The 22,080-nt window shown below is 33.5% G+C and overlaps 2 protein-coding genes and 1 long non-coding RNA gene across 4 annotated transcripts; 2 read left to right on the top strand and 1 right to left on the bottom strand.

Moving 5' to 3' along the window:
* Positions 1-1,092: 1,092 nt before the first annotated feature.
* Positions 1,093-1,898, top strand: LOC112904797. 2 transcript variants are annotated; one of them, XR_003231372.1, is made up of 4 exons: positions 1,093-1,454; positions 1,527-1,664; positions 1,718-1,830; positions 1,888-1,898. It is a non-coding gene; the product is annotated as an uncharacterized LOC112904797 (long non-coding RNA). The 2 variants fall into 2 exon arrangements; XR_003231371.1 differs by having other exon boundaries at positions 1,183-1,388.
* Positions 1,899-3,069: 1,171 nt separating this feature from the next.
* LOC108738066 (DNA/RNA-binding protein KIN17) lies at positions 3,070-4,510 on the top strand. Its single transcript, XM_018471292.1, has one exon. The coding sequence runs from the start codon at positions 3,303-3,305 to the stop codon at positions 4,479-4,481; it is 1,179 nt and encodes a 392-aa protein (XP_018326794.1). The 5' UTR covers positions 3,070-3,302; the 3' UTR covers positions 4,482-4,510.
* Positions 4,511-4,544: 34 nt separating this feature from the next.
* LOC108738056 (ectopic P granules protein 5 homolog) lies at positions 4,545-19,846 on the bottom strand. The gene is made up of 26 exons (XM_025975781.1): positions 19,670-19,846; positions 18,666-19,610; positions 18,327-18,607; positions 18,112-18,274; positions 17,876-18,058; positions 17,496-17,814; positions 17,147-17,430; positions 16,592-17,090; positions 16,020-16,540; positions 15,720-15,959; positions 15,505-15,665; positions 13,584-13,763; positions 13,390-13,513; positions 13,015-13,328; positions 12,780-12,951; positions 12,592-12,728; positions 12,376-12,526; positions 12,120-12,314; positions 11,289-12,063; positions 11,075-11,235; positions 10,670-11,016; positions 10,184-10,614; positions 9,903-10,129; positions 9,528-9,811; positions 5,494-5,707; positions 4,545-4,777 (listed from the first exon to the last, which is right to left on the bottom strand). Exons 1-26 carry the CDS (start codon positions 19,697-19,699, stop codon positions 4,667-4,669), a joined length of 7,449 nt encoding a protein of 2,482 aa, XP_025831566.1. The 5' UTR covers positions 19,700-19,846; the 3' UTR covers positions 4,545-4,666.
* Positions 19,847-22,080: the final 2,234 nt, after the last annotated feature.

Genomic DNA, 22,080 nt, shown 5'->3' with positions numbered 1-22,080 from the left:
GGCTGTGGTTGGGTTGACGATTAAAATTTTGGTGTTGCATTATGGGACGGTTTCCTGGAGAGATTTCTTTGGATATTGTTGACTGGAAGAGCCCTGGCTAATAGACGCGACTGAATTTGGATTACCTCATTTTGCAAAATAATCTGTTTTGCCATTTCCAGATTAAGATTTGGAGTGCTGAGAAGTTTCCTCCTTGTGTCATTACATTTGATACCAACAACAACTCTGTCCCTTAATGTATCGTCAAGGTGAGCCCCATATTCACATGGAATTGCAAGTTCCATCAATGCGTCTATGAAATCTGTGGCAGACTCATTGTCTCTTTGCACTCTCTGATTTAAGTTATACCTGCACGTTGCCAATATACTTCTAGGTTCATACCTTTCTTTTATAATTTGTATTAGCTGCGACAATGACTTATCACGTGGTTTCAATGGTAAACAGCTTGTGTGCAACGATTGATATGTTTTGTGACCTATATAAGACAAAAATAACACCCTCTTCTGCTTGTGTGGCGGTATTACGTAGCCCTCCACATGTGGTATTTCATCTTCAATGCCATTGATGAAGCAAAACTCAGGCTAGAGATGAAAATATTGGCTGAAACACCACGTTGCTGAAGGCGGCTTCTCCATTGCTTCCATTTCCGTTGTCCACCATTTTGTATGAATAACTGTTGATTCTTTGTTCCAATTTTCTGTTGTTGTATCTTACGAATACTCTACTTAAATTCGAGTATTAAAACAAAGAAAGAAAATATGTACACACGCACCTATACTAATGTTTTTATAGTCTAAAGGGCGCCCATACTAGATTTTCTTTTGTATGGTACCCACGCGGTTCGACAAAATCCTCGTCGCCAAACTGTTATGTATTCGACTTGTACACTATACCTAACTAACTATACTCTGGTGGTTCAAACAGTTTATTTACAAAATATACAATATTTACAAGTTTACGTATATTTTCTTCCATATTTTTTCTGATCTGTCACCAGACAGTGACAGACCAGAAAAAACAAGAACATATATGGAAGAAAATATACGTAAATTTAACATGTTCTTCGGAATACAAAAACCACTAGAAATATTCACAAGTATTGACGACTAACAGTGATATAGGTAAACTTGAACAACGCATATGACGACGACACAACTCACTAAAGACGACGACAATAGGAGACTGGCTAGGAGACCAAGGTATGAAATGTCGAGCGCGAGCGACACCTAAGTTTACCCCACGTAAGTTTTTAAATTTTTTAAATTACCAAAATCGACATTACCGACATACTAGGCGACATACATTTTACTGAAACGACAACAGATGATGCGACGGCGGTTGCGATTATCGGAGGAATTCCCCAGTAGTTGTGGCGTTATTGAGCAATAGTGAGTAGTTTCACAACTTGTAATATTTTAAAATTTTTGTGAAAAGTACTTTTACCTATCCTGAAAGTAAGTAATATATTAAGTACTTCAATCATGCTTTACAATAAGTAAAGAAAGGATGTTTTCTGCCCAACACAGAAAAACCGTGATGTACAGTCTACACTATTACGGGGTCAAATTAATTTGAAATAGATTATACAGCTCCTGCAGGAGTTAAAGGTCAAGAAGCCGCTTTCCATTTTCCTGAAGTAACAGCGGTTTCAACGAAAGTGGCAGGTATTGTAATTTGTTGTTGTGAAACTTAAGTTCTAAAAAAAAATGTTTTGTAGAACTTCTTCTGGTAGAGGAATAGAAGCAGACGGAATTGCCCCATTAAAAGATGAAAAAGTACTGCATCCAGTGAAAACATATGACGGGAAAAGAAGAATTGTTTCAACTGCAGGTAGTTATGCAGATAACAGTTTCAAATATCCAAAACATATATAATTATTTGTTATAGAAAGTACACTCCCAATGGACAATACAGAAGCTAGTATTTCTGCAGTTTCTGAATCGTTAGCACCCCCTGTAGAAGCAGGAAGCAGTACTAAATTAGGTAAAGAACAATTTCTTTGTTCATACAAATATACCTGTATTAGTATCTATATTTTAATTAATTGATGTTTGCTATTTACTCGTATATTGTGCTAATTATATTTATTACTGCATTTATACTTTGTTATTAAATTTGTTAATTTTATTTTTTTTTTTTTTTTCAATTTCCATTTAAAACAAAAAAAAATAAAATTTGGTGTAATTTTGAAATGCGCGCCTTTGGTTACGCTTCATAGTTTGATGTATATATGGCAGTGAAATTCGAAGTTTTCTTTGCCAGTACCGTTTATATATATATTCCAAGTATCGTCTACTAACGTGGGGTATACTTAGATGTCACTACTATCGTCCAAATCTCGAGAGTTTTACATCTATTTCCTAGTCTAGGTAGGAGACTGGCTTACCGCACTTTTTCCTTGTTAGTTCCCGTTTACTACCTCACTGATTAGGTAGCGCCACTTTGAACGACCACTACTTCTATGGTTGAACATATGAAATAACAGATAGGGAATGTTTGTTTAACCTAATTGTTATAACTATCTTACTTTATAAATGTAACATATATCTGTTATATACCATATATAACACATTTCTCATATAAGCGTGTTGGCCTCGGTAAAAGATAAACATGGCCGCTCTAGTCGTATGGCCAGACAACTAGTTCTGATTTCTGATCATAGACATATATTAATGGACGTGCCTTAGCCGTATGTCGTTGTAATAATTTCTTGGCTCGAAAAGTAAGGGAGATGACGTATGGTTTTGGACTAGTGGTATCTCTTTCATGACACGCTGACACACTATCGTGAGAGAGATGGATATTGTCTGAAACTTCGTTCCATCTCTTTCTTTTGTTGTATCACAATTCTGACCGCTAAGGCATGTCCATTAGTAAACGTCGATGTTTCTGATCATGTGTTGTTTTATTATTCTTTGTATATCTATTTATCTATGATTTCTGGTCGATGTCTCTTCAACGCTACTGGTAGTAGCCTAGTGGCGCTGTTTTTTGCTTGTACAATCCACATGATCATGATGACATTCTTGTCTTATGTTCTTGTCTATGGATAACATGATGATGATGATCTATGATAATGATAAACGAATAACTATCTATGACGAACGACAAATAACATAATAACATGAATATTAACTGTAAATGTTCATTAAATTAATTTAGTAATACGTGTAGTATTGCGGTTGTGCACAATTTAGCAGTAATTTCTTAATTTTTTTACGTAAAAATAAAAAAGGCAGTGTTGAGATAACCTCTCAAATTGCAGGACTATATTGTGAAACCAGTTACAGCAAAAATTTAAAATGCCCCGTGCAGAAGTTGGAACTCCAAAATATATTGCTAATAAAATGAAGGCAAAAGGTCTTCAAAAATTGAGATGGTATTGCCAGATGTGTCAGAAACAGTGCAGAGATGAAAACGGTTTCAAATGTCACACTATGTCCGAATCACATCAGAGGCAACTTCTACTATTTGCTGACAATGCTAAAAAATACATGGACGAATTTTCATATGACTTTGCTAAAGGATATTTAGATATTTTAAGAAGACAGTTTGGAACTAAACGTGTAAATGCAAACAGAGTGTATCAGGAATATATTTCGGATAGAAACCATTTACATATGAACTCTACAAGATGGGTCACTTTAACAGGTTTTGTTAAATGGCTTGGAAGGACTGGAAAGTGTATAGTTGATGAAACAGAAAAAGGTTGGTTTATTACTTACATTGATAGGGATCCAGAAACGATAGCTGCTGAAGAGAGAAGAAACAAAAAATTGAAGTTAGATAAGGATGATGAAGAACGCTTACAAGAATTTATAGAAAAGCAAGTAAAAAGAGGACAGGAGCAGGAAGTATCACCAACAGAAATAGTTTACACTGAACTTATAAGAAATGAAGATGAGAAATTAATTTTAGATATAAAATTGGATAAAACAAAAGTAAGTTGTTCACAACCAGTTGTACCATTAAATAAACTTTTAAAGGCAAGAGAAGAAGAGGGCAGCAATTCTGAAATAAAACAAAGAAAAAAATTTAAGGATAAACATGATTCAAAGCCAAAATCTGCACTAGATGAAATAATTGCAAAAGAAGAGGCTTTCAGAGAGAAAAATAATCGCAAAGATTATTGGTTAACTGAAGGCATCATTGTAAAAATTGTAACAAAATCTCTTGGTGAAGAATTTTATAAACAAAAAGGTGTAATAACAGAACTGAAAAGCCGTTATGTAGCTATCGTTAAATTACTTGATCTGGGAAAGAAAGTAAAAATAGACCAAGAACACTTAGAAACTGTATTACCTGCAATTGGAAAATTAGTACATGTTGTAAATGGTGCTTATAGAGATGAAAATGCAATATTAAAAGATATCCACGAAGACCGTTTTTGCGTAGACATTGAAATTGCTTCTGGAGTTTTAAAAGGACGTAAAGTTACTAATGTACAATATGAAGATGTTTGTAAATTATATGTAGATTAAAAATTAATAAAAACACATACTGTGTTTTATGCATTACTTTATAAAAATCACATCATATTTAAAAGAATAAAAAATTGGCATATTTATTATTAAACTAAAAAATACAGAAATATAAAATTTAACAATAAAGATAAATGTAAAGCAAGTTACATATTTCAATGCTTTCAAATAAAATAATTTTTCTATTAAAACAAATTACAACCGATGCCTTTTAAATAAGGTTTTGTATAGAGCCTCGTCACTAAGTTCGTTAAAAAGGCGTTTGCATTATGCAACGAATTATTTGGATCTTGAATCTAAAAATATAATTAAATTGTTAATAACATTTCTGTGCTGCTACCTAATAAAAGCATTTTGCGTTTGAAATTTACATATCGGCTTTATAATGGGGTTATACACAGTCCAAGTCAGTTGAGGCAACAATTGAGCTGAATGTATCGTGATATTTTAAACCATTACTTGTTAAAAGTTCCAAGTGATGTGTGTAAAAAGTGGCCTACACTATTATACTTTTGGAATTACGTTAGTACCTCTCATATCAGTGAAGATAATCCAAGAAAAATTTGGATAAAAAAGTGAATACAAAAATAAAAAATACAAGGTGATGATTTCCGCATTTCTTTACGAATGAACAAGGTGTTTTCAGAATTATTAAAGTATAGTGCGATATTAGATATAGAAAAACATAACATATTAATAATGAGAGAAGCAGTAAATGCTGGAGAAAGATTAATAGTAAAATCTAACACAGTTCAATGTTTTAGTAGATATCGGCCATTGGGTAATTTTGTCCGAACATCCGCCCCTACCTTAAAAATTTTATCGCTCGACAAGCCTACATACACTACAATTTATTGTGTTACTTGGATGGTTATAACAATTGATCGGGACGTGTGTAGATCCCCTTAAACTGTTCTCTTTATCAATAAATAAATAATCAATTATACAATAACTAAATTATAAATATTTACTTAAATAAGCAAAAAATATGTTTAATAAATAGATACGAGACCTGTTTAAGCGCCACTTCGGCGACACTTTTTATTTCTCCTTGAGACTGGCCCATTTCCAAATTGAGTAGGAGCTTACCACAGTCTTTATTTCCTCCGGGATGGCCTACTACACTTGGGACTCCAGCATGTTTTCTAATAAGGGGGAAATCCCCTTTTGTGTCAGGTAATTGTGCTAAAATATATGCACATAATGCCTTGCACAAAAACTTAAATCTAAAAAAGGAGAATNTCAAAACAAGATTATTCAAAAAATATATTTTTAATTTTTTTTTGTTTATTAATTTCCCAAATATAGAGAAATTACTTTTTTATGTAATCTAAAACTTGACTCGTTAAAATAACTCTTAAAGTTTACAAAACGTCAGTTAGTGGATTTCAGCATCTCACTTTCTCTCTTCTGATTTTCAGTGGGTTGAGTAGTATATGGATGTGGACTACAATAATACGAAAATTAGGACTGGATAGCGTGTTTAACATTTTAAAATTTAATTTTCCATTTACAGGAATAAGTAATAAGTGCAATAGGGATAGGTGCAATGTTTCACAAGTCGGAGCGTGGAATGTTAGAACAATGAGGCAGGTAGGGAAATTAGAAAATTTAAAAATAGAGATGGATAGATTGGCCGAAACTGGAGACTTCTGGAGTGGGGACTTTAGAGTAATACATATAGGATCTGTAGAAGGTAATTCAGGTGTAGGAATTGTAATGCGTAGGAAAGTAGGGCAGAGTGTAGAAAGTTATTTACAAAAAAGCGATAGGATAGTTATGGTTAAATTAAACTCAAAGCCGGTAAGAACGGTATTAGTGCAGATCTACATGCCTACATCATCTTACAGTGATGAAGACGTAGAAGCAGTTTATGCAGATATAGAAGACGTGTTAAGTTTAGTGAAAGGACAGGACAACCTAATAGTTTTAGGAGATTTCAACGCAGTAATAGGTGAAGGTAAAGTGGGTGCAATAGCAGGTTCTTTTGGATTAGGCAATAGAAATGATAGGGGAGATAGGCTGATAGAATTTTGCGATAAACATAACTTAACCGTCGCGAATACTTTATTCAACCATCACGTTAGGAGGCGCTATACGTGGAAGATGCCAGGTGATTTAGGGAGATATCAGTTAGATTACATACTTGTTAGGCAAAGATTTAAAAATCAAGTGAAGGACTGTAGGAGTTATCCAGGAGCAGATATAGATAGCGATCATAATTTAGTAGTTATGAAGACCAATCTTAAATTCAAAATTCTGAAAAAGAGGGCAGGTAGGAGACGTCTCGACTTAGAAAAGCTAAAATGTAACGAAGCGCGTGATAGGCTAGGTAAAATGACAGACGAAATACTAATGGCGGCTGGAGAAACGAATGACGGGGACATAGAGACAGAATGGAACTGCATTAAAACGTGTCTAAAGTCAGCAGCTACAGAGGTACTAGGTCTTAAACAAAACGAAAGTAGGAAACCCTGGATAACAAATGAGATTGTAGGATTAATAGACGAAAGGCGGAAATACAAAAACAGGACAGACGAAGAAGGGCAAAAAAGATATAAAGCTATAAAGTGGGAAATAATTAGGAAGTGTAGGGCAGCTAAGGAACAGTGGATTGATAGGATGTGTAAAGAAGTAGAAGAAAAGTTTGAAGTAGGTAAAACCGATGAGGCTTATAATATAATTAAAAGGAATTTTAGAGATGTAGGATACAGTAGTAATAATATAAGAAACGAGGCAGGGGTCATGTTGATAGAAAATGAGGAAAAGGCAGATAGGTGGAAAGAATATTTAGAGAACCTTTACGCAGGCCCTGAGTTAGGAGATATATTAGAGAAGGAAGATAGTGTGGAAATAGATGAGCTTGGTTATCCCATAATGAGAGAAGAGTTCGATGTAGCATTAAAAAATTTAAAGAATAATAAGGCGCCAGGTGTAGATGGGATACAGGGGGAAATTCTAAAACATGCAGGACAAGAGGTTAGAGATCGTATGTTTAAGTTAGTTAGTCACATTTACGAAACGGGGAAAGTCCCAGAGGATTATAAACGGAACGTAGTAGTAACATTACCTAAGAAGAGGGGCGCGGATAGGTGCGAGAAATTTCGAACAATTAGCTTAACTTCCCATGCGTCAAAAATCTTAACTAGAATTGTACAGAGGAGGATGGAAAAAAGGGCGGAAGAACTATTAGGGGAAGATCAATTTGGGTTTAGAAGAAATAGAGGAACGCGGGAAGCCATTCTAGCTTTACGGGTAGCAATAGAGAAAACGATAGAAAAAGGAAAGAGTGCATACATGGGATTTGTAGATTTAGAGAAAGCATTTGACAATGTTAAATGGGACAAGATGTTAAATATATTTAAAAATGTAGGGATGAGTTACAGAGGTAGAAGAGTGATACTTAGTTTGTATAAAGAGCAACAGGCAGTTATGGAGCTGGGGATGCAGCATAGAGAAGTAAATATTAGGAAGGGAGTCAGGCAGAGATGCACACTGTCACCGCTACTTTTTAATCTATACATCGAAGACGCCATCAACATCATTAAAGACAGTACAACTGTAGATAGGATAGATGTGCAAGGGCAAAAGATTAGTATGCTTAGATTTGCAGATGATATAGCAGTATTAGCATCTAGCAAGGAGGACCTAGAGATAGCTTTAAATAAAATGGAAGCGGTACTGACAGATCAGTACTGTATGAAAATAAATAAAAGTAAAACTAAAATACTGATATGCAAGGGAAGAAAAAGTAGGGAAAGAGCGAATATAAAGATAGGAGACGAAAAATTAGAAGAAGTGGCTGATTTTAGATACCTAGGAAGTCAGATAAGTGAGGATGGAAGGAGTAGTAGGGATATAAAGCAGAGGATAGCGCAGGGTCGTGTCGCCTTTAATAAAAAGAAGTCACTTCTATGCTCGCGAACGGTTAATTTAGAAATTCGAAAAAGGTTGTTAAAGGTGTATGTTTGGAGCACGGCGTTGTACGGGTGTGAAACATGGACAGTGGGAGCGGCGGAAAAGAAAAGGTTAGAAGCGTTCGAAATGTGGTGTTATAGGCGGATGATGAGGATATCGTGGGTAGAAAAGGTTAGAAATGAAGAGGTATTGGAAAGAATAGGAGAACAGAGGACTCTATGGAAGTCAATAAAAAATAGGCGAGATAGGTTGGTAGGACACCTTCTCAGGCATGAAGGTCTAGTCAGAGACATATTAGAGGCAGAAACAGGAGTTAGGAGGGGTAGAGGTAGACCTAGATTAGATTACTGTTCGCAAATAGTTAAGGATGTGGGCTGTTCTAGTTTTAGGGAAATGCGAAGTTTAGCTCAGGATAGGAAAGAGTGGAGGTACGCGTCCAACCAGTCTTAGGACTGATGACCTTATGATGATGATGATTTACAGGAAAAGAAAACATGTTCCGACTGCCGCCCCTGTCGTGTTTACCTAATGAAACCTTACACAAAATCAAGGTTTGGAATGAGGGTTCGTACTTGTAGAAAAATATAACAATTTTCCACGTTATTCGGCCGCTTGGAAGTATAAAAGTTGATGTCATAAATAGTTCGTAAGAAATAATGGTAGGTTTTCGAATTTTTTTGTGATTTTACCGTCAATAAAATTTGTTTCATTAATAATTTAATAAAGTAACTGTACGTTAAAAAGAATGGCATGAGCACAGAGATGCATCAGTTTATTTGTTATGCTGGTTGAAGTGTTCATATGTTCTGCAATTTTAATTTTTATACCTCTTCGTTTACAATATATTAGTAAACATAACTGAACGGAATCGCTTAAGTATGAATAAAATAATACTATCCAACATCTGACAGAAGAGAGAAAATGAAGTGCTCAAACCTACTATTTGACGCTCTACTAAGCAAACTGTTACAACACTTCTGAAATATTATTTGATATTTCTAATTAATTTTTATTTANTATCGTACAATTTAAAATAAAAACACGTTATATATAAAAAAAATACCTGGTAACGTATGTATAATAAACTGAAGGCATTCGAAGAACATATGCGTCATTTTTTGTGCATACGGTCCGTCTGCGGGGATCCAGGGCGTTAATACTGCCCTATCGTCTGTTAACTGCTGCATCCATGCAGGCATGTTATCTTTAACGTTTTGCATCCAATACGGGGCGATCCAAGGAGCGAAAACATCCCTTAAGTAGGGCCACAAAATCTCGCACAATTTATCCCCCAACACACCCAAATGAACATTCATTGCGCTTACGATAAGGGCATGTCCAATCATTCCCAAGAATAGTACAAACACGTCCACATAGTCCCTATATTTAGGATAGAGTCCATATAACCCATACTGTAATCTTTCGTCTGAAAAATGTTTCGTTAACAAACGTAAGGTGTCCAAAAGATCCTCTTAACTCAACAAGTGCTGTCTCTGAGCGTACTGACGCAACTGTTCTCTTCGTTATCTTAATGTCAATTAGCCATTGTAATAGTGAATTGAGCAAAGACATGTAATCTATATTGTTACTGACTTTTTGATAAATTAATGCATTCAACGCCAAAAGCTTTCCTTGTTCAATTAAAATATTCTCCAACTCTGTCTGCTTTGGTCCAAATGGTGTTACATAACTAGAAACCATTTTCCAGGATACCACAGACAAATGATTTACTTAAAAAATATCATTATCTCAAATTACAATTTAAGGAAAATTAACAAACGTACCACTATTATTAAAATAACTATCAAGGCAACATTCGTACAGAACAGCTACAGCTTGGGAATCGCTAACAGCGGAAGAAAGTTCTTCCAACACAATCTTCAACACAACGCTGTCGGATGTTTTTTTGGAAATCCACTCCTCAAAACAGTTCAATGCTACAGCACTTAAACCATCCATGACAAGAAGTCCAAAATATTCTCTTAGCAAAACGGTTGTTTCTAATTCACTTCTTACGACCAAATCAAAATGATTCAATTGCGATTTAATCATAAACTTGAAACTGTTCTGTTTCGAACTCACCAACTGCTTATGTCGATTTACAAGAATGGATAAAAATTTGATGTAACTTCGTACATAAATGTGACGTTTCTGTAACAAGTATGGCGAATCTTGTAGCAATTGCTGATGATAGTGTGAAATTGTTTTAAGCAATCTACAAAATTAAAAAACAGTTGTACTTGGTAATTGACAATAATATTGTATCGTACTGTAAAACTCTGAAGTCAATATCGAGCGGATCCTGACAAAAAAGCACCATTGGATTACAACTCATTACGTGCCAGTCCATTATTTGTTGTAATATTTGTGCTTCTATTAAATTCCAATCAAACGCCTCCGCTTGAACCAGAAGAGCCCTAAGTTTTTCTTGATGAATGCCTCTTATATGAGGCTCATTTGAAAGTTTAACAAGTAAATTTAAAAGACACTGGTGTACTCTCATAGCTATCTGAATGGGAGAATTCGAAACTAAAACTCTTAACCAATCTAACCATTTCACTTCGATAAAAATGTAACCCAAGAAAACATGGCAGTCGGGAAGATATTGGTCAACAACCTACATTTATTTCAATTTATGTGATCTCAAAATGTAAAGTACCAAGTAATTTTACTACCTTTAACATTAGTTCCACTTCACCAGTAGAAGGCCAGTAATTGTTCCAGGGTAAGGCAAGAAAAGAGGTATGAACAACGTTCAAAACATGATCTTTTACAGCAGAATGTGCAAAATTTGTTGCGTACCATTGCCAAATAAAACCCAAAATATTATTACAAGCTAAAAATATCGTACAATTTAAAATAAAAACACGTTATATATAAAAAAAATACCTGGTAACGTATGTATAATAAACTGAAGGCATTCGAAGAACATATGCGTCATTTTTTGTGCATACGGTCCGTCTGCGGGGATCCAGGGCGTTAATACTGCCCTATCGTCTGTTAACTGCTGCATCCATGCAGGCATGTTATCTTTAACGTTTTGCATCCAATACGGGGCGATCCAAGGAGCGAAAACATCCCTTAAGTAGGGCCACAAAATCTCGCACAATTTATCCCCCAACACACCCAAATGAACATTCATTGCGCTTACGATAAGGGCATGTCCAATCATTCCCAAGAATAGTACAAACACGTCCACATAGTCCCTATATTTAGGATAGAGTCCATATAACCCATACTGTAATCTTTCGTCTGAAAAATGTTTCGTTAACAAACGTAAGGTGTCCAAAAGATCCTGGTAACTCAACAAGTGCTGTCTCTGAGCGTACTGACGCAACTGTTCTCTTACGGGACCTGTCTGTTTTAACTGAACAGGTGTGGCCAGTGAATTCAAAACATCTAACCATACAGAGGGGGCAATAGATCCTGAATCAACTCCCGGACTTGAGGCCTTTAGCAGATGGGTAAGAACATCCCCATAATGTTCTGGAAACTGGAATTCAAACACACAAAGCAGATGCTTTCGAAATAATTCATGTAGTATTTGGTACTCTTTTTGAGGTTCATGGCCTAATTTTACCAAAGCTTTTATAATTAATTCAATAAATTCATTTCTTTGGCTTATTTTTGGCTTTTTTAACGTCAGCCAAACGGATATGTCGAACTGCAAATAATTTTAAATTTTAGTAAAATAAGAAATTTATTTACTTACAATTTTACTTTAGATAAAACACCGAACACGACGTCGAGTTTTTTGTTCATGTTTTCGATCACTGTCGAATACATATAAAGAAAATTGGCTGTACTGGAATTTGTCGGAGAAAAATAAGGAGTTAACAAGCCACTTAATGACGTGTCTTCTATAATCTTATTCAAAAGTCTCGGAGTTTCATAATCAATTCCCACAATGTGTGCCTAATGTTTAAAGAATAGATAATAGAGCTATGTTGAGAGGAAATTAAATAATTTATGAAACCTTTCCAAGTTTATCCAAACAAGTAGTTATGAAGTGTCTGGCAGGTATATAAGCATTGGTTTCTTCGCCAATTAGGAATACCAAATAATAAAACAGCTCAACTCCCATTTCTGAATATTGAGGATTCTGCTGCTGTTGAACTTGCAATATTCTAAAGAAATAAAACCAAAACACTATAAATAAATGACCAACCAATATCTATCACTAAAAACTAACTCTACAATCTTTTGAACGATCACAGATGCTACACATAAAGCCTGAGGGGGCTCCTGAAAATACCGATGAAGTATTGATTCATATTCTTTTCTATTGGACTGAATTTGATGGTCTAATCTTTCATTTATCCTTGCTTCCTAAAACATTCATTTTCAAAAAAAAAATATCATCTTGGATTTTTTCTTTACCTGCATTTCAAGAGTTATTAACGCCCCTCCAGTACAGGACCTATTGCTACCTGAACCACTACAACTAACTTTTTTTTTTATTTTAAGAAGTACCGATCGATACAACTGTGGTGCCAATTCTTTGTAACTCGAATCTAATGCTTTATGCTCTGATATCTTCAGCACGTAATTACTGTAATAAATAAAACGGTTTTTTCTCTAATTAGCAGTAATTATATAATATAATTCAACTTACTGGGAGAATTGCTGTATAATTTTAAAATGTGGTTCTAGAAATTTAAACATTTTCTCCTTATTTTCAATATTGCTTTCCTGTACAACTAACACATCAGAAACCATTATTTCAGGTGGTGGCTTAGGTAAATCAAAAGAGTTCAATCGTTTTAGCATTCTTTCAACGGGATCTTCACTTTCCATCCCACTTCTTGAATTTGGTGTTGGTTGATTATACTTTGACTTTTCCCTGTAAAGAATATTCTTCCAAGATTGCAACGATTTTTCTTGTGCGCGACTTATTTCTTCAAAATTCACAAACTCCACCCATGGAGCCTACGACATTTTTTTTATAAAAAAGCTTTTTCTAATAGAAAAAAATCTAAATATAACGTACAGGGTCTCTTTGTAAAATTAAAGCCAAGTAATGTGGTAAATATTGAGGTGGTAATCCAGGCAAATGTAAATTACTTTCCTGCAACCTAGGTTCTTCTAACCACAAGGAATAAGCCTTAAAAACTCTAAAAGATAAAAGGAATAATAATTCCAAATACCTAGTTATAAATTATTAAATTATCATTTAATACGCACTTAAAACATTGCTCGCATGAAAGCCATTTGGCTTTCGCTTCCTCGTCGTTGGATGTCTCATCCATTTCTTTTTTATAGTAGTCAATTGCTTCTTGTAAATGTTTCTTTATACGTTTTAAATAATTAAAATTAATAACACCTTGAAAAAATTTCGTACCGACACAGATACTTTCTTCAGCACTACAAAACAAATTACAATTAAAGAATAAATTAATTTATTAAACTGTTTTTTTGAAAAATGCAGACATGTATTTCTTACGCTCCCTTGATTAAAATTAAAAACTAATCAACAAATTTTTTGTAATTAATTTTTTCATTTTCAACTCTTCAAAATTATATTACTTTTAGTTTCTTAAATGTACAATTACAGCCACTTTTTACCGTTTCTCATGTAGAATTTAGTCCATTTGGTTGTTTTTGAAAATATCAATAACAAATATGTAAAACCTCAAAATCACCCTTATGAAGTATCAACTTCGGGAGTTGCTTTCACCTCTTACAAATGATTTTCCGCAAAAAAACACGTAGGTATCTAATCTTTTTTGATGTAGATTAACATATCACCTCGGATGGTTTCCGTGTAAGTACTTTGTAAATTTGTAAGTTATAAAAATTTATGAATAATATATACGACGATTCATCTATAAATGTTTTCCTTCAGAGTATTGGAATCTATGGAATATTAGCATGGGTGGTGCTTACAAATAACAATATAAGACTAATTCAATATTAAACACTTTTGATTCCAATAAATTAGAAAAAGATAAAAAATCCTACTACAATAGACCAGCCTTTTACCTTAGAATATTAATATTTTATTATTAAATTCAAAAAATTATATCAACAATTTATGAGTATATTTGGAAGCAAGAGCGTCACCAAGGGGAGGAGACAGAAGAGAACAGCTGCCCTTCACCTCCTACCAATTCAGACCTTTCTCGCAAAAAAACTGCATATTTATCATGACAAAATTTGATATCCGAATAAAATTTTATAAAAGGAATATTGATCCTTTTAAAATACCTTCCCTGGTGAGACAGTAGGGCATCTATAGTACCGATTTTATTCTTATTACGTACAGATGTAACAAATCGGTATAGTTCGATCAAAATTGGCAAAGTCTGCAATAAATTTTCTGTGAGAAAGTGGCATCCCACCCTTGGCTAGCGGTCTGACGAACGTCCCAACTATAATAGCGTTGTTCATTCTTGTTTCCTGGATTATTTTGTGCGTTTATTTTTATATGCGTATTTAATAGATCCCGAAAAGTCTGACTCATTTATTTATTTAGGTCGGTATTTTTTTTGTAATAAATGATTAAAACTTTACAAAATGGATTTACTTTACCTATAATAAGGTGGCCGAGAAAACCAAGTTTCTTTTTATTGATCTCGCTACTTTTATGAGCGTATGTAAATTTAATGTTTTAATTGTGCTCAGCAAAAACAAAAAAAAATCAATCAGTTTTCTTCTCAAGAAGTTATTATTGAATATATTTGAAAATCTGTATTCTGAAATTTTCGAATGTGTATTTATAAGGGTCGCTCGTCGCTCAAGACTTTTTGAAGGTGTTTTCGGGTGACCCATAAATATAAATGTCAGGATTCTTTTTTTTTTTTGGCTTGAAGAACTCATTATTTAAAGAATAGAAATGAAGTACGAGACACAAAAGAAAACCATAAAGACAATAAAATTATCAGGTAGTACACTTTAATCCACAAACTTTTTTAAGTAATTTCAAATTTTCAGCCCCAAATTATCATGTATCATTAATATTGACGTAGCCAACAAAAAGATGTGTTATCTTTTGATTTATAGATTTGCTTCAGTTTGTAAGCTGTTTCAGTCTGCAGTTTTACTTTATACATTTAAATGCAAAAATGATAGTAAAAAAGATTAATTGAAATTAAATTAAACTCACCCCGAAACAGGAATTCTGACAAGATATAAAGAAAAAAATCTTTGCCACAATAAAGGTAATATTGGATGCGCAACATGTGTATCCAAAGCTTGCTGAGCCCAGCGATAAATGCACAGTGACGAAGAGGTAAAAGAAGGTAATCTTTTAATAGATGCAGCTTTCTAAAAGAAGAAGCAGAACGTGACTGAAAAAATATTTCATTTAATTGTGATTACCTTAATGGCCGCATCGATGTTAACTTTTCCTTTCTGCATCCAAAGCTGTAGTAGAATTTCCTTCCACAACCCTGTTGCCTCTTCTCTTTCTTCATACTCGATGTTAATTAATATATATGCTAAAAATGGGCAATTGGGAATACTAGAGGATGTCAAAAGAGATCCCTGGGGAGCGTTTGATAAAGACGCCCATTTAAATATTGAAGAAATTGTTCCTGGATGATCTTGAGGAGTAGAAGCCTGAATTAAAAGAAACAATCAACAAGTTACATAGAAAATGTAAAACAGGAAAACAATTACCTGTAATAAATCTTTCAAAGTACTGGTTGCAACGTGTAAAGCATCGGCATGACAAAAAACAGCTTTTATAATAACATCAAGTAAAAAAAGAACTCCGTAATCCTTATTCCACCCAGGTACAGAAACTAACGAATTAATCCATAATCGTACTAGACATTTGGGATTATCGAGATTGTAATTACGATAATTTGCAATATGAGTTTGAATCATATTTCCAAATTGCTCTAGAATGGAGTACTGAGGTGCTATAAAGCTTTTGGCCATGTTCACATAACCCCGTTCAGCATTCAAAAGCCCGATAAGGACGTTTTGAAAATGCTCTGAATTTATCAGTTGTTCTTGGCATTCGACAAATAGAGGCACGATTACGAACAACGCAAAAATTGTAACGTAGTGCTGCTGATTAGAGAACAATATATGAAGCTGAGCAAGTCCTTTCGAACAAACCAGTGGCACTAGGTGACCCCAATTTGAAATGAGCAACGCAAGAAGGGACGCAAAAGGTTTATTTTGATGGATACCTACAAATAACGTTGAAATTACCAGTAATAGAAAAAGAGATTGTAAATCACCTTTGTAAACAACATCCAAATTTACAACGTCAGGTATATTAGACAAATCGGTAAATCCCATGTCATTGTAATGAAGTTTTAATTTCAAAATAATCTTCCATGCCCACTGTAGCCAAGCTTCATCTTTATCAACTGCTTGGGCTATGAGCAAAGCTACATCTATGTGTATTTTATGGGGCAAAAACAAACATCCACTATCGTTGAAGTCCCAATTCAAACGGGAAATAATCATACGAGCCAAGCGATTTTCATCAGAAGAAAATGGCATGTGAAGAATCCATGTGGATATTAATTCAATATCATTTCTGCTAGGTCGCCATACAGATAAGGGAAGCTCTTCATACAGGTACAGAAACATATCAGTTATTTTATTTTTGTTTCTATTAATCGTATCCAAAATATTAGACATAAAATGAGGATATTTCGAAGTAATATAGGTAAGTAAAATACGAGCGTTCTTTGAGCATGATTCACGTGTTGCTTCAGTTATAAAACCAACCTTCAAATAGATAAAAAAAATTAACTAACCATATGATAAGAAGACTGTAGTATTACCTCCAACAAGTCCAAAACTGCAGCCTCAATAAAATCTAAATCTTCTTCTCCACGGGCCAAAGCCATATTTGTGAATGTGTTTAATAAATAATAAGATTCTGCATCGATCATATTATTTAATTTCTCTTCAAATTCCAGACGTAAAGATTTCTGCCATAATTGTTGGCTGAAATCAGTAGGATCAGTTGGGTCCAAAATGATATCTTCTTTAGTGTCGCAACTATGCAATAGATAAAATATTTTCCACAAAGTCTTAATTGAAACCATGTGATATGGAACCACAGCTGAAGTGCATAAAAATAAGACAAATACATGTATTACTTTTTAATAATTGATAATTAATAAACACCTAAAAATTGCCAAGCTCCCAATTTCTGGGATGAATACAGATAATGAGTTGCCCTGAGGAAAAAGGCGTCATATTCTACTTGGAGGCGTAGGAGCATAGACGAATCATCCAAATTTTGATTTCTTTTAAAATTTTCCCACTGATCTGTAGCAAATTGGACAACGTGTCTCATGAAACGACACAGTCTTTTACTGAATTGATTATAACGAGATTGATTATACGTTTCCAAGCCTCTTCTTAAGATCACAATCAATTTTGTACCAAATGCAAAAAATCGTAGAATATGATGCTCAGAAACTAGAGAGTTGTCATAATGATCCTAACAAATAAAAAAAATATTTTTGTAATTATTAGTAATAGAAAATATAACAAATATTTACAGTGCCATTCTTGGATTGTATATTTAGTATTTTTCTAAACATATTGTCCAGAGGAAGCTGATTCATAATTTGCACCAAATCATTTTCTCTTAGGGCAGGAAGAACCGAATCTTCATCTTCTTCACCATCAGAATCGACTAAAATCCATAAATTTTCACCCATCACATCTTCACTTTGAGAAAACTAGTAATAAATAAATTTAAATAGGTATATTAAAATACATTATTGTATCTTACTTGTTCTAAAAATTGTTCGCGTTTTTCAACTGGTCTAAGAATAACAGATAAAACAGAAATTATGTGATTAATTTCAATACTATTAAATGGTGAGTCAACATTTTGTTCAGAAAGAGGAGCTTGAATAAAATTTGTGGCCCAGGATCCGACCCCTGCAGGACACCTAAAATAATTAATATTGCAAAAAAGATACAAAACAGATTGCCAATAGCTACCTAAGGACATGATTAAGAATAAACATGTGATCCTGCCAATTTGCTATTCTTAAAAGAATAGCAACAACTCTTGTTAACCATTTTCTTGTCTCCTCTACAAAGACAGAATCTTTTACAAGCCTTCTTTGAAAAGAAAATAATATAGATATACAAAGTCGTAATTCATTTATATGAGGAACCAATTCAGAAGGAGGTATCTGAGTTGTCAGAGCAATAGGCGATTGAGACATACGAACAAATTTCATACAATTATTAATTAATGTTTGTAAATAAGCATCAATCTAAAAAATAGAATGATTTAAACTAAAATTGGTAGATTATATAGATAAATGTAACTACTTGTAATTTCAAGACTTCAGAAGAATAAGAGTACAATACATGATATTCAGCTGCAAGCTTCCTTACAGAATTTAGAATTCTGCAAACTGTTTGAAAAGCAGGCCTATGAAAAATAGCTTTGTTGTAAGTATGGGTTGCAGTTACTATATTTCCATCTAGACACTCTGCTCTTCCACTAATCATTGCAGTTTCGATACTCCAAAGAGAATCCAAAGATTCCTTGTACTCTTTTCTTAGTTGTTCAAACTCTAACGTATTTCCTGTAATTTTATTTCTGATAAGAAGGTAATTATCAAGCAGTTCATACAGGCGATGTTTCTTTAGTGTTCCTTTAAGTTCAGCTTCGATAAAATCACAAACAAACTGATCCACAGACTCCAATTCAATATTCATATATAGAGAAGTTAATTGTGACTCTGTAAAAGGTCTTATGCATGCACTTTCTGTGCCGTAATTTGTCACAAATATAGATATTTCATCATTTTTTGTTATATCATCTAAGATACGTTTATTCATTTGTAAAATCTTATCAAATTTATAAGATACTTCAGGATTTGATTGTTTCATAGTTAAATCCTGTAAATTTTCATTTGACTCTGGCTTAGCAGTATTATACATATTTCTAGATAACTCATCATTGTTCAAAACTACTAGTGGAGGAACTACATCAATTACATTATAACTATCTTTGGATGAAGAACTTGATAAATTACTCTGTTTATTAATTTTCAAGTTACTTATCTCTTTTCCCATTAAGTGGCATGCACTTTTATTTAATTCTGCTGGCAGTTCTGAGGTTGTTTCTATTCTTAAACTTGAACTAAAGTTAGTTACATCCTTTGTTAGAAATTCTTTGTCCTTATTAGTTACAAACTGTGCATCTTTTACATTTTGTTTTACTTCATCAAAATCTGCCGGAAATCTATTTCGATTTCGTTTCTTTTTCTAAAACAATTATAAATAGACAATATTTAAGAAATATATTACACGCAAAAAATTCTAACTTGTTCAGATTTTCCTTTTACACATTCCATATCCAGATACTATAATTAAAATAAGATGTTTAACATAACGAATTTTTTATTAAATAATAATAGAATTATCAATCTTTGTTTATTTGAATCAAAACATTAATCAACAAATCAGCTGATTACATACAATGGCCGCCTTATTATGGCTATATGTTCATAGATAATAGATACACAAAGGGCCATGTTTTACAATGGTTTAAGCTACGTAGGCAGGCTATACGCAAAATCTAGTGTCGCCAACTTTTCATTTTCAATTCCCCCATATGGAATAGAAAACTACCCTTTTCCCCATAAGCGGGTATTGAATTTTTTCACATTATTGTGACATTTTCTCACATACTTTTATCTGATTAATTTCTACTTATTAATCAATAAAAAATTTATTATAATTTGTATTATTATTTAAAAATACAGAGTTAAGGTGTGTGGTATCGTGCAACACCCAGTAGCAATTTAATTTCTTATCTATTAGACAAATATTAACTATAAATTTTAATCAAGATTTTTTGTAAAAAAAACTGACACAAATATCTAACATGCCTTTTTTAAGCACTATTACAATATTTATTAGTCCTTAGAGTCCCTAGATATTTGTATACATAATAACCTAAATCAGTATGGATGCTGCGGAAAAAAAAACTTGGGTAATAAATTCTCTTTATGTTTTTGTTATAAGTATTTGTTCAATTATAAAATAAATATTTGGTTTTCTCAATTATTGTTTTATGTAAAAGGGTTCTGCCCGCCGATAAATAAATAAATAAATTTTTATATAGAATCCGTTTACGTAACTGCTTGTGACATTGTGGCAGACGTTCCGTTTCACACAATTTGTGATTTCAAAATTACAACAGCATAAGCCATTGAAGTGGAGGGGAACACTGGAATGAGCGCGCTTATGGGAAGCTGTTGAAAAAGTTGATCCCAAGTGTTAGACAAGGTCAGACGCTGTGGCGTGGTTATCTGTCTGCGTCGTACTAACGTAAATAGAGGTGTTATTTAGACTGTGTTGTTAATTTTTTTAGTTTTTTAAAGTAATTAGTTGAAATGGTTAAATATTGTTGTACATATAGGTGCACAAATGAATGGAGATCCAATGAAAACATAAAATTCCATAAATAAGTATTAATTAGAGATTAAAACAATGAAATATAATTTAACCTGCATTATGGGTACATGTGTACGCGAAAATTTTAATGAAAAATAAGGATAATTACCTTGTTAATTATTAGTATATTAGTTCTACACATATATTTATTTTAAATTTCCACTGAAAAAGTACGCCAAAAAAAGAGACCTCAATAATTGGGCGATAAATGTAACATTAGACATAGCTCACATAAAAAAATATTACTTTATCATGTTTAATTTATTAAAATATTTTATTAACTTAATTACAATACTTTAATTTAATTAGAATAATTTAGTTAATTAAAATTAGAAATTTTTCGGATTAATTGTATTGTTTTGTTTGTACTAGGTCACAATAAAAATTATTTCTAATGAATTTATTGCTTTTTAACAAATTTTAAAACACGCCAATAATTTGTTAATAATTTCTGCGATAAAGATACCGCACGGCAATGTAAAATCATACACGGGTATCGCACACCTGCCTCATTTTCACCTGACTTCCGATATTGACTCATAAGCGCCTGTGTGTGAAAGAGAGATGGTATCCCACTCCGCAGCAGCGGAGCTATTCGCACACTTGCGCTCACAAATTTAACATAGCGTACGCGTTCCAGTATCTGTAGTCTAGTTCAATGGGATAAGCTGATATCATCGACGTTTACTAATGGACATACCTTAGCAGTCAGAATTGTGGTACAACACAAGAAAGAGATGGAACGAAGTTTCGGACAATATCCATCTCTCTCACGATAATGGGTAAACGTGTCATAAAAGAGATAGCACTAGTCCGAAACCATAAGCCATCTCCCGCACTTTTCGAGCCATGTAATTATTACAACGACATACGGCTAAGGAATGTCCATTAATATATGTCTATGGCTGATACACTATAATCTCTTATCTATGATATACACCTTATCCATGGTTACACTCAATTGTATCAGCAGTTTGTACCATAGACATATATTAACGGACGTGCCTTAGCCGTATGTCGTTGTAATAATTTCTTGGCTGGAAAAGTGAAGGAGACAGCGTATGGTTTCGGACTAGTGCTATCTCTTTCATGACACGCCTACGTATTATCGTGAGAGAGATGAATATTGTCCGAAACCATCCGAAACTTCATTCCATCTCTTTCTTTTATTGTACCACAATTCTGACCGCTAAGGCATGTCCATTAGTAAACGTCATGATGGTTTGTACTATAGGTAATAGGTTTGTACTATGGAAGATAGAGAGGTAAGGAGCAT

The sequence above is a fragment of the Agrilus planipennis genome, unplaced genomic scaffold (genome assembly GCF_000699045.2).
Source record: "Agrilus planipennis isolate EAB-ADULT unplaced genomic scaffold, Apla_2.0 scaffold153, whole genome shotgun sequence".
In the NCBI taxonomy this organism is placed as follows: domain Eukaryota; kingdom Metazoa; phylum Arthropoda; class Insecta; order Coleoptera; family Buprestidae; genus Agrilus; species Agrilus planipennis.
This window is presented reverse-complemented; position numbering and strand designations above follow the sequence as displayed.

Coding starts and splice junctions, on each gene's coding strand:
- LOC108738066 (XM_018471292.1), top strand. CDS start 3,303: ATGCCCCGTGCAGAAGTTGGAACTCCAAAATATATTGCTAATAAAATG.
- LOC108738056 (XM_025975781.1), bottom strand. CDS start 19,699: ATGGAATGTGTAAAAGGAAAATCTGAACAA. Junction 15,960..16,019: donor CTTTGAAAGATTTATTACAG/GTAATTGTTTTC, acceptor CTTTTAATTCAG/GCTTCTACTCCTCAAGATCA. Junction 10,615..10,669: donor ATTGACTTCAGAGTTTTACA/GTACGATACAAT, acceptor TTAATTTTGTAG/ATTGCTTAAAACAATTTCAC.